This window comes from Mustela nivalis (assembly GCF_964662115.1).
Source record: "Mustela nivalis genome assembly, chromosome: 12".
In the NCBI taxonomy this organism is placed as follows: domain Eukaryota; kingdom Metazoa; phylum Chordata; class Mammalia; order Carnivora; family Mustelidae; genus Mustela; species Mustela nivalis.
Window position 1 is genome coordinate 13,229,619 of NC_139031.1, and position 12,543 is coordinate 13,242,161.

Genomic DNA, 12,543 nt, shown 5'->3' on the forward strand with positions numbered 1-12,543 from the left:
ATTTTTTTTAAAGACTTTATTTATTGACACAGAGAGATCACGAGCAGGCAGAGAGGCAGGCAGAGAAAAGGGGAAGCAGGCTCCCTGCTGAGCAGAGAGCCCGATGTGGGGCTTGATCCCAGGACCCTAAGATCATGACCTGAGCTGAAGGCAGAGGCTTTAACCCACTGAGCCACCTAGGCGCCCCAGTGCATCTTATTTTTAAAAAGCAACTGTAGTATCCAGTGAGAATGATAGTCCATTGAGCATCTGAGTACACATGCGTATTTCCATAGCTCGGTTCCTGGAAACAGAATGCTAGCTCAAACAGATATGTGTGTCATATATACATGTATGTTTTTAAAATCAACATTATTGAGCTATAATTTACCCACTGTAAAATTTTAAATATTTAGAATTTTTCAGTATACACTGAGTTCTGGTAATGACAATTTAGATATGAAAGAATTTCTTAATTCTGAAAGTGTCCCTTTGTCCCATTACAGTTAATCCTCACCCCCTAGTTTTCTGACCTCATGCAGCCCCTATGTACTTTGTGTCATTGTAGAATTTCCCTTTCTAGAATTTCATATAAATGGAATCATACAGCATGTATTTTTCTGTCCCTGTCTTTGCTCACTTAGCATGTTTATTGTGATTTGTCCATGCTGGGAGATCAGTAGTTTGGTCTTTTTTATTGCTAAGGAGTATTCTGTTGCATGGACTGACTACAATTTGTTTATCCATTCATATGTTTGATGAACATTTGAGAGGTTTCAAGTTTTTGGCTTTTATAAATCTTTTACAAATATGTACAAGTTTTCATGTGGTTATCTGTTTTCACTTCTCTTGAGTGAAGGCCTTGATGTGGAATTACTGGAATATGTAAGTATGTGTTTAACTTTTTATAAGAAACTGCCACTGTCTTCCAAAGTAGGTATACCTTCCCATAAGCAATGTAGGAAAGTTCGTTGCTCTGTGTTCTTGTTAACACTTGGTATTGTCAGTCTTTTAAACTTCAGCCATTGTAATTAATGAGTAATGATATCTCATTGTGGTTTTAATTTACCTTTCCCTGATGATAATGATGTTTAATGTTTATTTTCATGTACTTACTGGCCATTTGTATATCTTCTGTGAAGTATCTAGTTAAATTTTTTGCTAATTTTTTTATATGACTGCTTGATTGAGATATTAAGTATAATTCACATTCCATACAATTCACCCATTTAATGCTTTTTAGTGTAGTTACAGAATTATGCAGGTATTATCAAGTCAATATTAGAACATTTCTTCAGCCCCAAAGAGGTGCTCTGCCAATTCTCCCTGCCTCCATCTCCTGGCAACCACAGGTTTATATCCTGTCTATATGGATTTGCTTGGATGTTTCATGTAAATGGAATTATACAATATGTGGTGTTTTGTGACTATTTTGTCCATTTTCTAAATTGGATTGTTGATCTCTCATTATTGAGTTGTGAGGGTTTTGAGTATTGTTTATAGAAGTCGTTGTCAGATAGAGGTATTGAAAATATATTCTCCTTATCTGTATCATTCATATTCATTTTCTTTATGGTGCCTTTGAGGAATAAAAGTTACAATATCAATGACCATATTAGTATCTTTTTCTTTTATAGTTTGTTTCTTGTGTCCTAAAAATCTTTGCCTGTTCCAAGCCCCTCAAAATGGCTCTATGTTTTTTTTTTTTTCCTAGAAGTTTTGTAGGTTTCACTTTTATCTTTAGGTCTGGCTGTTACTCTTGATCTGTTTACTCTAATAATTATTCCTTAGGTATTGATTTTTGTGTGTGAATTAGCTTCCCGTCTGTGTTATTTTTTCTCACATGTTGGGTGACTCTTGGTTGTCTTCTTGAGAATCCTGGGGTCTGCTGGTGATTCCGATTCTGATTCGGGCTTAGAGGGGAAGAGCTGCTTGGTGGTGTGGGCTGCTGAGATGTATCCTCGGAGTGGGGTGGGAGCTTTGATGGCTTCTCTCTCTCTCCAGCACTCTGGCCACACGCTCGCATGTTCCTTGGGGCAAAGAACAAGGTTGCAAGGCACAAGCAGGGAATGGAGGAAGTGCCTGCTCTAGTGGGTGGGTCCCAGTTACTCTCATTGTGACTGGCCAGGTGTCCTTGCTTTTTTGTTACCTCTAACTCTGAGTTTGTTCAGGACCCCCACCCCAGACCCATTTCCATAGCAGCTCTCTTCTGCATATTTTACCTGGGTTTTTCTCTCTTTAACTCTTGTAAGTTTGATTCTGTGTGCTTCTGTGGGTTTTTTGATGACACTCCTTATTGTTTTCCAGCATTTTTGGATTTGTTCTTCTCTCCTGCCTGTCATTTATTTATTTATTTATTTATTTATTTATAAAAGATTATTTATTTATTTGACAGACAGAGATCACAAGTAGGCAGAGGCAGGCAGAGAGAGAGGAAGGGAAGCAGGTTCCTTGCTGAGCAGAGAGCCCGATACAGGGCTCTATCCCAGGACCCCGGGATCATGACCTGAGCTGAAGGCAGAGGCTTTAACCCACTGAGCCACTCAGGTGCCCTGTCCAGCCTGTCATTTAAAGTGATGTAGGGAGAAAGGGGATATGGATGTGTTATTTTGTCTCCCAAATCGATGTGGTTTTTGCAACCCACCTTCTGGAAAGCCTAGACTTCTAGACTTTAGACTCAACAAAGCAGGGAACATTAGAAGGAGGGAAAGGAAATGGAGAAAGGGGTCAAGAGGACCAGGGAAGATATGGCAGACAAGGGACCTCATTACCTGAGACTCTGCCTTCACCTGCCACCATGGCTGTAGTGGCCTGCATGGCACCCTTTTTTCTTGGGCTCCTTCTGGTTTGTGAGTGATGTGGGCTCCACGTTGAGCTCACATTAAGAACTGGAGGCCCCAGGACTGCTGTTCGACCACAGCACCTTGCTTTGGCCCCTGTGTCCTTCACAAGGAGATGTCAGCCTGAAGGTGATTGGGTGGTGTGCTTTCCCTGAAGGGGGCCTTCTTAAGGGGAGTGTCTTTGTTCCAGCTGTCCAGCACTCACTTGAGCTGGGGTCTGTAGGTGCAGTGACTGAACACTGATCATTAACCCTCATCATTTCCATAGTGCCCTCAGGGAGGGAACAAGAAATCTTATTTGGTTATGATCTCTGGACCATGCCTGTGACCTTATCTATTCAGATTGGGCCCTTCATTATTGTTCTATCATACATACTCTGGTAGAGAGTCCAAGAGGTCTCTTAGCTTGTTATGAGCTGTCCATGCTATAACTCTGGACAAGTCATGATGTCCTGAGTCCCCAGAGTGGCTTAACCCAGACTTGGTGAACTGGGGAATTTCCTTGTTTGAGTCTCCTTGGCTGGGTGTTCTTGTCTGTCCTGTCTGCCTGGCCTCAGGCCTGGCTTTTGACATTCCCAGACAGCCTGCTCACCTGCCTCTATGGTCCTCCTCCCGCAAGGTAACTTTTGTAGAGTCTGTGGGAAAGAAGAGGCATTGAAATGTGCCTGAAAGGCTGTGTACAATATTATTATTATTATTTATTTGTTTGTTTTAAAGATTTATTTATCTATTTTAGAGAGCAAAGTGGATGTGCAAGGGACAGAGGGAGAGAATCTTTCAAGCATATGCCCCGTTGAGCATGGAGCTTGATCTCACGACCCTGAGATCATGACCTGAGCTGAAATCAAGAGTCAGACGCTTAACTGACTGAGCCACCCAGGTGCCCCTACATAGACTTTTAGAAAATTTTATTTTTTTTTTCCAGCGTCAAATTAGCCATATTTCATTGTCATTGTTTTGAAAGATAAAGATGCATGAAGGACAGCCAGTAGGAAATGTTTCTCTCATACCTTTTTTTTCTGGCACCCAGATCCCCTCCAGAAACAATTATTGTTACCAGTTCTTGACTGTCCTTCCCAAAGATTTTATTCTTGTATAAGCATATATGTCTGGTCAGTTTCCTTCTCACATAGGTGCTCTATGCACACTGCTTTTGTATCTTTTTTCACTTAACTAGACATTTAGTTTTTTGGAATATATTCTTCTGGTTCAGAATTCTGAAGACATAGGAAACAACAAGAATCTTTCCTCATAGCTTTGTCCCTGGTGACCCACTTCCCCTCAGCAAGGAAAAATATGCGTGTATGTATGTATTCAATCGGAGTATCTCTAATTTTTCTTTTCTGTGTTTCACCTGAATAGAGGTATGTGTACCTTGTCATGTATCTTTCTACCCAGTAGCGTGTATGTTGGAGGTAGGTCCGTGTCAGAGTGCAAAGAGCGTCCTACAGCTTTTCTTTTAAGTCTGCCTTTCCTCTGTGAGGATATAACAGAACCTCCTATAGAATATTGGAAGGTAGAGAAAGTGTTGGGTGCATTCCAGACGAGGCAGGCAGGATGTGCTGGAGTGACAGAGGTCCCAGAGAGCACAGGGAAGATGTGGGGGAAGTGACTGGCTGGGAACTGTAGAGCTGGGCCATTCTGTGTATTTGGGCAGGGGCAGGGTGGTGTGTATAAACATCTTCAGAGATGTGGGGGTGTTGAGGGGGTGAGTATGTTAGCAGCCAGAAGATCAGAGTGGGCTGGAGCCACACTGCTGACTTAGCTGTGGTCAGATGCGTCAGGGTTTGGATGGGTTTCTAGTGGAGATGAACCTGACTCTGTTTTTGCTATGACTGCTTCTTGTCCACATGCTACATGCATAGCGATAATGGATTGTCATACTGCCCCCTGCAGTCTGATTGGCGTTCTCACTATCAGCTTCTTGACTGGAGAGATGAAATTCATACATGATGTAACCTACTAACACGTGTTTTTAAAAATTGACCTAATGTCCTGTTAAAAGGGGAAGCATAAAAGGGAAGTGTGTATAATAGAACACACAGCATTTCAGTATTTAGGTGCTCAGGTATGACTGCTCTAAAAATGACTCCCCTGCAGTTCTCCAAAGTGTTCCCAGTTCAGTGGGCAGCACCACACCCATTGAGAACCACAGGACTAGGTCATGCTTTGTCTATATTGCCAAGATGCCTTACTTCCTTATATTCTTATTTTAGATAAGTGTAATAAAGTTCACTTCCATTTGCCATATCGATGGCAGTTCTTGGACAGAGGCAAGTGGAAGGATTTGGACAAAATGGAGCTTATTGAAGAGGCATATAGCAATCCCAGGAAAGACAGGTATGAAATATGTCACTTGTGTCCGCTGTGTGCCTGGTTGAGTGTAGGGTGGGGAGTTGAGACTCGGCAGAGTTGAGATTTGATACCGCGTGCGTGTATCACACACACATGTGTGTACACATGCACACCCTCTTCCCCTCCCACACCAAGTAAACAACCTGGACCGGAGGTAAAGGCTTTGGGCTGGAAATTAGAAGTTAATGTTCATACTGTGTTTTGGTCCTCTGCTTTCCCACCTTTCTCTCCTTTAGGAAGGAGCCGTGGGGAAAGGAGATGTTGGTACCAAGTAAGTTTTGAATCATTTGCTGCTGGGATTGATCACGTACATATATCCACACTGATTACCGCGGAAGAGCAAGAGGCATTCATTTGTGAAATTTTAGCCATTGTGTGTAAAGTCCTGTAGCTGAACTGCTGTTTATTGTTTGACTTTTAACTTTTTAATTTTTCTAAGTGTGTCCCACTATTTTCACTTAGTCAATTCAGAGTCAATTGGCAAGTCCCAGAGAGACTTATTTTCAAATACTTCTCATATTGTGGCTTGAACTTGCTAAAATATGTTGCCAAGAAAAGAATTTAAGCCTACTTTTTAAATGGGAAAAATAAATTTGTGCTCAGAGTGCAATTACGCACAAATTGCTGCTGGTAGAGTATGTGAAACAAATTGTTCCCCTTTGGAAGATGAATTGGCTCACATGTGCCCCCCTCTCTCTTTTTCTGAGGCAGAATTTACACATCGGGAAGTACACAGATAGAAATTGCATAGTTCGCTGAGTCTTGACAAATGCACGCGTTCATGTAGCAGAGATTCTAATCCAAACAGAGATCGTTTGCATCACCCCAGAAAGTCTTCTCCTGTCCCCTTTGCGTCAGTGCCCACCCGTGGGCCACCATTGTTCCGACATCTGTCACCACAGATTAGTCTCGCCTGGTCTTGAGCCCCATCTAAATGGAGACTTACCCTCTCTACCGCCGTGTCTGGTGCCTTTCTCTCAGCGCTCTGTTCTCAAGACTCAGCCACAGCGTGCTGTCTCCTGGTGCACATGCGTGCGAGTTGGGGGGCAGATGAAACTGCGGGGGGCGAGTGGGGGCGGGTAGGCTGGGTCTGTCTTCAACTCTGCCAGGTGATGCTAAACTGTTTTCCGAAGTGATTCTGCTGCTTTCCACCCCCATCCATGGTCTGTGGTAACCATCTCCCTAATGTCTGGTATTGTTTGCCATCTGAACTTTGCCCAGCCTGGGGATGTAAAGTGCTATCTTGGCTTGCCTCTCTCCAGGTCCTAATGAGAGAAAGTGTCTCTGCCTGTTTGGGGGCCATTCCTTGTAGTTTGCTTGTTTTGTTGAAGGGAAGTTTGTGTGTTTAGTTTTTTATTTAGTTTAGGAACTCTTTAACTTTCTGAATATTAAATATGCTTTGAAAATAAACTCTTCCTGTCAACTTATGATATTTTTTAAATATAGAGAAGTATTTAACCATCTTTATCTTTATGGTTTTGTACTTTTTGAGTCATAAGGAATCCTTATCCCAAGACCATGAGGAAATGTTTCTAAATTTTCTTTAAAAAGTCTCGATTTTTTTTTAAAGATTTATTTATTTATTTATTTATTTGATAGACAGGGATCACAAGTAGGCAGAGAGGCAGGCAGAGAGAGAGGAGGAAGCAGGCTCCCTGCTGAGCAGGACCCTGGGATCATGACCTGAGCCAAAGGCAGGGGCTTTAACCCAATGAGCCATCCAAGTGCCCCAAAAGTCTCGATGTTTTAAGGACTGTGTTTACTCTTTTGCTGCAGGTGGTGAAGTATGGGTCCACTTTCATTCTTACACAGATGAATTAACCAGTTTTGCCAAATTGCTTTTTAAAAAAAAGACTTATTTTAAAAAATTAAAATTGTAAAAAAAAATTAAAATTGTGATAATATACACATAACAAAATTTGCCATCCTAACTATCTTTAAGGGTACACTGTGGTGGCTTTACATTCACATCGTTGTGCGGCCATCCCCAACATCCATTGCCAGCAGTTATTTTAAACCTGTCAAAATTGAGCCAAATTTGGCAAACTCTTAACACCTTTTATAGCTTATTTTCAGACCCATGTGCCAAATATCACTTGTTTAAGTAGGCCATCTCTTCTTCATGTATTTCCAGGGCCACCTGTGACAGGTGTGGAATTAGCAAATACACCCAGGTCTGTTTCTGGTCTCTTCTCTTCCATTGGTCTGTCAGTCTGTGTGTCACACTGTCTTACCTAGTGGAGCTTTAGAGTGTGTGTTGGCATCTGATAAGCCAGTCTCCCATCTTGTCTGTCTTGGAGCTCCCTGGGCTCTTGGTCTTTTGCTCCTCCTTAGAAATTTCTAAATCTTACTGGTTCATCTCTGCTGCAATTTTTGAAATTGAAATTACATTGACTGTTGTCCTAGGAGAACTGACATCCTAATGGTGCTGAGATTTTTCTGTTCATATACATGATAGCAGCTGATTTATTTAAATATTTTTAAATGTCTTTCAGTAGTTCTGTAATTTCTCCATTAAGGTCTTAGGTATCTTGTGTTAGAGAATTACGTTTTTTTTCCCCCAGTTATACTGAGATAGAATTGACATACAACAGTGTAGAAGTGTAAGCACAAGGACTTGACAGATGTATACATTGTATGACGACCCCCACAATAAGTTCAGTTAACCTCCCTCACTTCATACAGTTACAAAAACAGTTTTTTTCCCTTATGATATAATGAGAACTTGTAGAATTTATTCTTTTAGCAACTTTTAAATATACCATAAAACGGGGCGCCTGGGTGGCTCAGTGGGTTAAACCCTCTGCCTTCAGCTCAGGTCATGATTCCAGGATCCTGGGATGGAGCCCTGCTGGGCAGGGAGCCTGCTTCCCCACCCTCACCTCTGCCTGCCTCTCTGCCTATTTGTGATTTCTGTCTGTCAAATAAATAAATAAATCTTTAAAAATATATATACACCATAAAACATTGTTAACTTTTGTACATTGTACATTGCATCCCCAGTTTAAAAAAAATTGTTTCTCTCTGCTGATGTACAGAAATTCAATTGACTTTTTTGTCAGCTATTACATCTTGCAACTTTACTAAAATATCTGAACTCGGGACGCCTGGGTGGCTCAGTTGGTTGAGCAGCTGCCTTCGGCTCAGGTCATGATCCCGGCGTCCTGGGATCGAGTCCCACATCGGGCTCCTTGCTCAGCAGGGAGCCTGCTTCTCCCTCTGCCTCTCCCTGCCATTCTCTCTGCCTGTGCTCGCTCTCTCCCCCCCTCTCTCTCTGATAAATAAATAAAATTAAAAACAAAAAACAAAAAACAAAAAAAATATCTGAACTCAGAAGACTCTACTGATAATTTGAATTATCTGTAATTCAGAGTTGCCTGTGTGTTCTATCTAGAAGTTAGTATCTGTGAATAGCATTTTTTAAAAAGATTTTACGAGGGGGAGGGAGAAGCTGACTCCCTAATGAGCAAGAAGTCCAGTGTGGGGTTCCATCCTACACCCTGGGATCATGACTTGAGCCAAAGGCAGAAGCTTAACTGACTGAGCCACCCAGGAACCCTTGTGAATAGCATTTTAATTTCCTCCTTTTTTATACTTACGCATGTTACTTCTTTTTATTGCCTTATTGCCTGATTGTAGTGGCTAGGACCTCCACTGGCATGCTGAATGTAAGTGGTGATTAGCTGGAATATTATTTTTTCTTCTTTTTCCCTTGATTTTAAGAGGAGTAATTATTAAATGTTTCACCTTAAGCATGAGTGAATATTTGGAATCTTTGACTTGCTAACAAATCCCAATTTTATTCCTAGAATGCTAAGAGGGTTTTTTGTTTTTTTTCAAGATTTTATTTATTTGAGGGGCGCCTGGGTGACTGCTTTCGGCTCAGGTCATGATCCTGGAGTCCTGGGATTGAGTCCCACATCGGGCTCCCTGCTCAGCAGGCAGTCTGCTTCTCCCTCTGACTGTCTCCCCTCTCATGCCCATTCTCTCACTCTCTCAAGTAAATAAATAAAATCTTAAAAAAAAATACTTCATTTATTTGAGAGAGAGAGAGAGAGTGTGTGTGTGTGTGTGTACAGGGAAAGGGAGGGGCAGACTCCCCGGCTCAGGTCTTGATCCCAGGACCCTGAGATCATGACCTGAGCCGAAGCATACACCTAATTAACTGAGCTACCCAGACACCTCTAGGAGGTTTTTAAAAAATTGTGTATAAAAATGGAATTTTGGAAAATGTCTATGCTACCTAAAGCAATCTACACATTTAATGCAATTCCTATCAAAGTACCATCCATCTTTTTCAAAGAAATGGAACAAATAATTCTAAAATTTATATGGAACCAGAAAAGACCTCGAATAGCCAAAGGGATATTGAAAAAGAAAGCCAGAGTTGGTGGCATCACAATTCCGGACTTCAAGCTCTATTACAAAGCTGTCATCATCAAGACAGCATGGTACTGGCACAAAAACAGACAATAGATCAATGGAACAGAATAGAGAGCCCAGAAATAGACCCTCAACTCTATGGTCAACTAATCTTCGACAAAGCAGGAAAGAATGTCCAATGGAAAAAAGACAGCCTCTTCAACAAATGGTGCTGGGAAAATTGGACAGTCACATGCAGAAAAATGAAATTGGACCATTTCCTTACACCACACACAAAAATAGACTCAAAATGGATGAAGGACCTCAATGTGAGAAAGGAATCCATCAAAATCCTTGAGGAGAACACAGGCAGCAACCTCTTCCACCTCAGCTGCAGCAACTTCTTCCTGGGAACATCGCCAAAGGCAAGGGAAGCAAGGGCAAAAATGAACTATTGGGATTTCATGAAGATCAAAAGCTTTTGCACAGCAAAGGAAACAGTTAACAAAATCAAAAGACAACTGAGAGAATGGGAGAAGATATTTGCAAATGACATATCAGATAAAAGACTAGTGTCCAAAATCTATAAAGAAGTTAGCAAACTCAACACCCAAAGAACAAATAATTCAATCAAGAAATGGGCAGAGGACATGAACAGACATTTCTGCAAAGAAGACATCCAGATGGCCAACAGACACATGAAAAAGTGCTCCATATCACTCGGCATCAGGGAAATACAAATCAAAACCACAATGAGATATCACCTCACACCAGTCAGAATGGCTAAAATCAACAAGTCAGGAAATGACAGATGCTGGCGAGGATGCGGAGAAAGGGGAACCCTCCTACACTGTTGGTGGGAATGCAAGCTGGTGCAACCACTCTGGAAAACAGCATGGAGGTTCCTCAAAATGTTGAAAATAGAACTGCCCTATGACCCAGCAATTGCACTACTGGGTATTTACCCTAAAGATACAAACGTAGTGATCCTAAGGGGCACGTGCACCCGAATGTTTATAGCAGCATTGTCCACAATAGCCAAACTATGGAAAGAACCTAGATGTCCATCAACAGATGAATGGATCAAGAAGATGTGGTATATATACACAATGGAATACTATGCAGCCATCAAAAGAAATGAAATCTTGCCATTTGCGACAACATGGATGGAACTAGAGCGTATCATGCTTAGCGAAATAAGTCAAGCAGAGAAAGACAACTATCATATGATCTCCCTGATATGATGAAGTGGTGATGCAACATGGGGGCTTAAGTGGGTAGGAGAAGAATCAATGAAACAAGATGGGATTGGGAGGGAGACAAACCATAAGTGACTCTTAATCTCACAAAACAAACTGAGGGTTGCTGGGGGGAGGGGGGTTGGGAGAAGGGGGGTGGAGTTATGGACATTGGAGAGGGTATGTACTTTGGTGAGTGCTGTGAAGTGTGTAAACCTGGTGATTCACAGACCTGTACCCCTGGGGAAAAAATTTATGTTTATAAAAAATAAAAAATTAAAAAAAAAAGAAAACAATCATTAAAAAAATGGAATTTTATTGAGTGCTTTTTCTCTATCAAGAGTCTATGCTTTGTTCTCCTGTATTTGTTAATGCAGTTAACGACATTAATTTTCTGATAAGTCCACCATATTTCTAGGCTTAAGTCATAGTTGTGCAGTTCTCTCTCGCTCTCTCTCTGACACACACACACACACACACACACACACACACACTGCTGAATTTGGATGGCCAGTACTTAATTTAAGATTTTTGCATCCATATTTGAGTGAGATTGGTCTATAATTTTTTGATATTATCTTGATCTGGTTTTTATCTTAGGAAATATCTAACTTCATAAAGATGAGATTGGGATGGTTTCTTTTTCTGTTCTCTGAAAACACTCATGTACCGTTAGAATTGCTTTTTCCTCAATAATTGACCATGTGTCTAAAGAATATCGAGGTGTAATGTTTAATTTATGGGAAGATTTTTTAAAGATTTTTTTTATTTGAAGGGTCAGTTTTTTACTGCCCAGTTTCTTATAATTGTTAGAGGATCAGTCATGTTTTCTATTTTTCTTGAGTCAATTTTGGTAAATTTATTATATTTTTCAGGAGTTTGTTCATTTTATTTGTTGTCAAACTAATTGTCATAAAGTTGCTTATAATATCCCTTTTAGTATCTATGGCATCTTTCATTTTTTACCGTCTGTATTTCTAATATTCTCCTTTTTTCTTGATCATCTTGCAGAGACTAATTTTATTTTCAGAGAATATTAATTTCATTATTATTTTTTTGTATAAGAACCGACTGTCCTCCCCTCTTCCCACTTGGAACCCCCCCCCCACACACACAGTATGACACTGTTATATTTAAGTTCACATCTATCAGCTGAGCATCAAGAAGACCACAGGTAGAACCCGAGTGTTCATTTGGCTGGTGGAGAATTCCATTTACCTCTCATGTTCTTTTGCAGGATCCTGTGTGCTGAGTCAGCCAGCAGCTTTCACTTTGATTGTCTAGACTTTGAGTCCATGATGTTTGGCGCGGCCCCCGCCCGCCGCCTCTCCACGGCCTCCTCGGTTACTAAACCTCCACACTTCATCCTCACCACTGACTGGGTTTGGTACTGGACTGATGAGTTTGGTTCTTGGCAGGAATATGGACAACAAGTAAGTGTCACAGAAAGAGGGCAAGTATTTTCCCCCAAGCGTCCGTGATGGAGGAGTAGTTCCCAGACACGAACATGAGGGTTGTCCTGGAGAGTCCTCAACAGAGGCAAAGATGCCCATATCCCCCTATGACTCTTGCTTTGGGGGAATTAGGGCAAAACTAGCTAGTTGTTCCTTTGTAGGAGGTTCTGTCTTTGAATGTTTAGGTATTTGTTGGCTTCATGAGAACTGAATGACTATAGATTATAACGAGTTGACATTTCTTCATTGGTTTTGCTAAATGGGGTAGAGAGATGCCTCTCTAACTGTCGAACAGGTAACTCCAGAGCAAGTGCC

General features: G+C 41.2%; 1 protein-coding gene across 1 annotated transcript in view; it reads left to right on the plus strand.

Annotated features, from left to right (window-relative positions):
* PARP12 (poly(ADP-ribose) polymerase family member 12) overlaps positions 1–12,543 on the plus strand; it is a 42,627-nt gene that overhangs the window by 10,670 nt on the left and 19,414 nt on the right. Inside the window, exons 5-6 of the mRNA XM_082693887.1 lie at positions 5,036–5,159; positions 12,012–12,207. Coding sequence (XP_082550013.1) covers positions 5,036–5,159; positions 12,012–12,207 — 320 coding nt within the window. The remainder of the gene's footprint in view (positions 1–5,035; positions 5,160–12,011; positions 12,208–12,543) is intronic.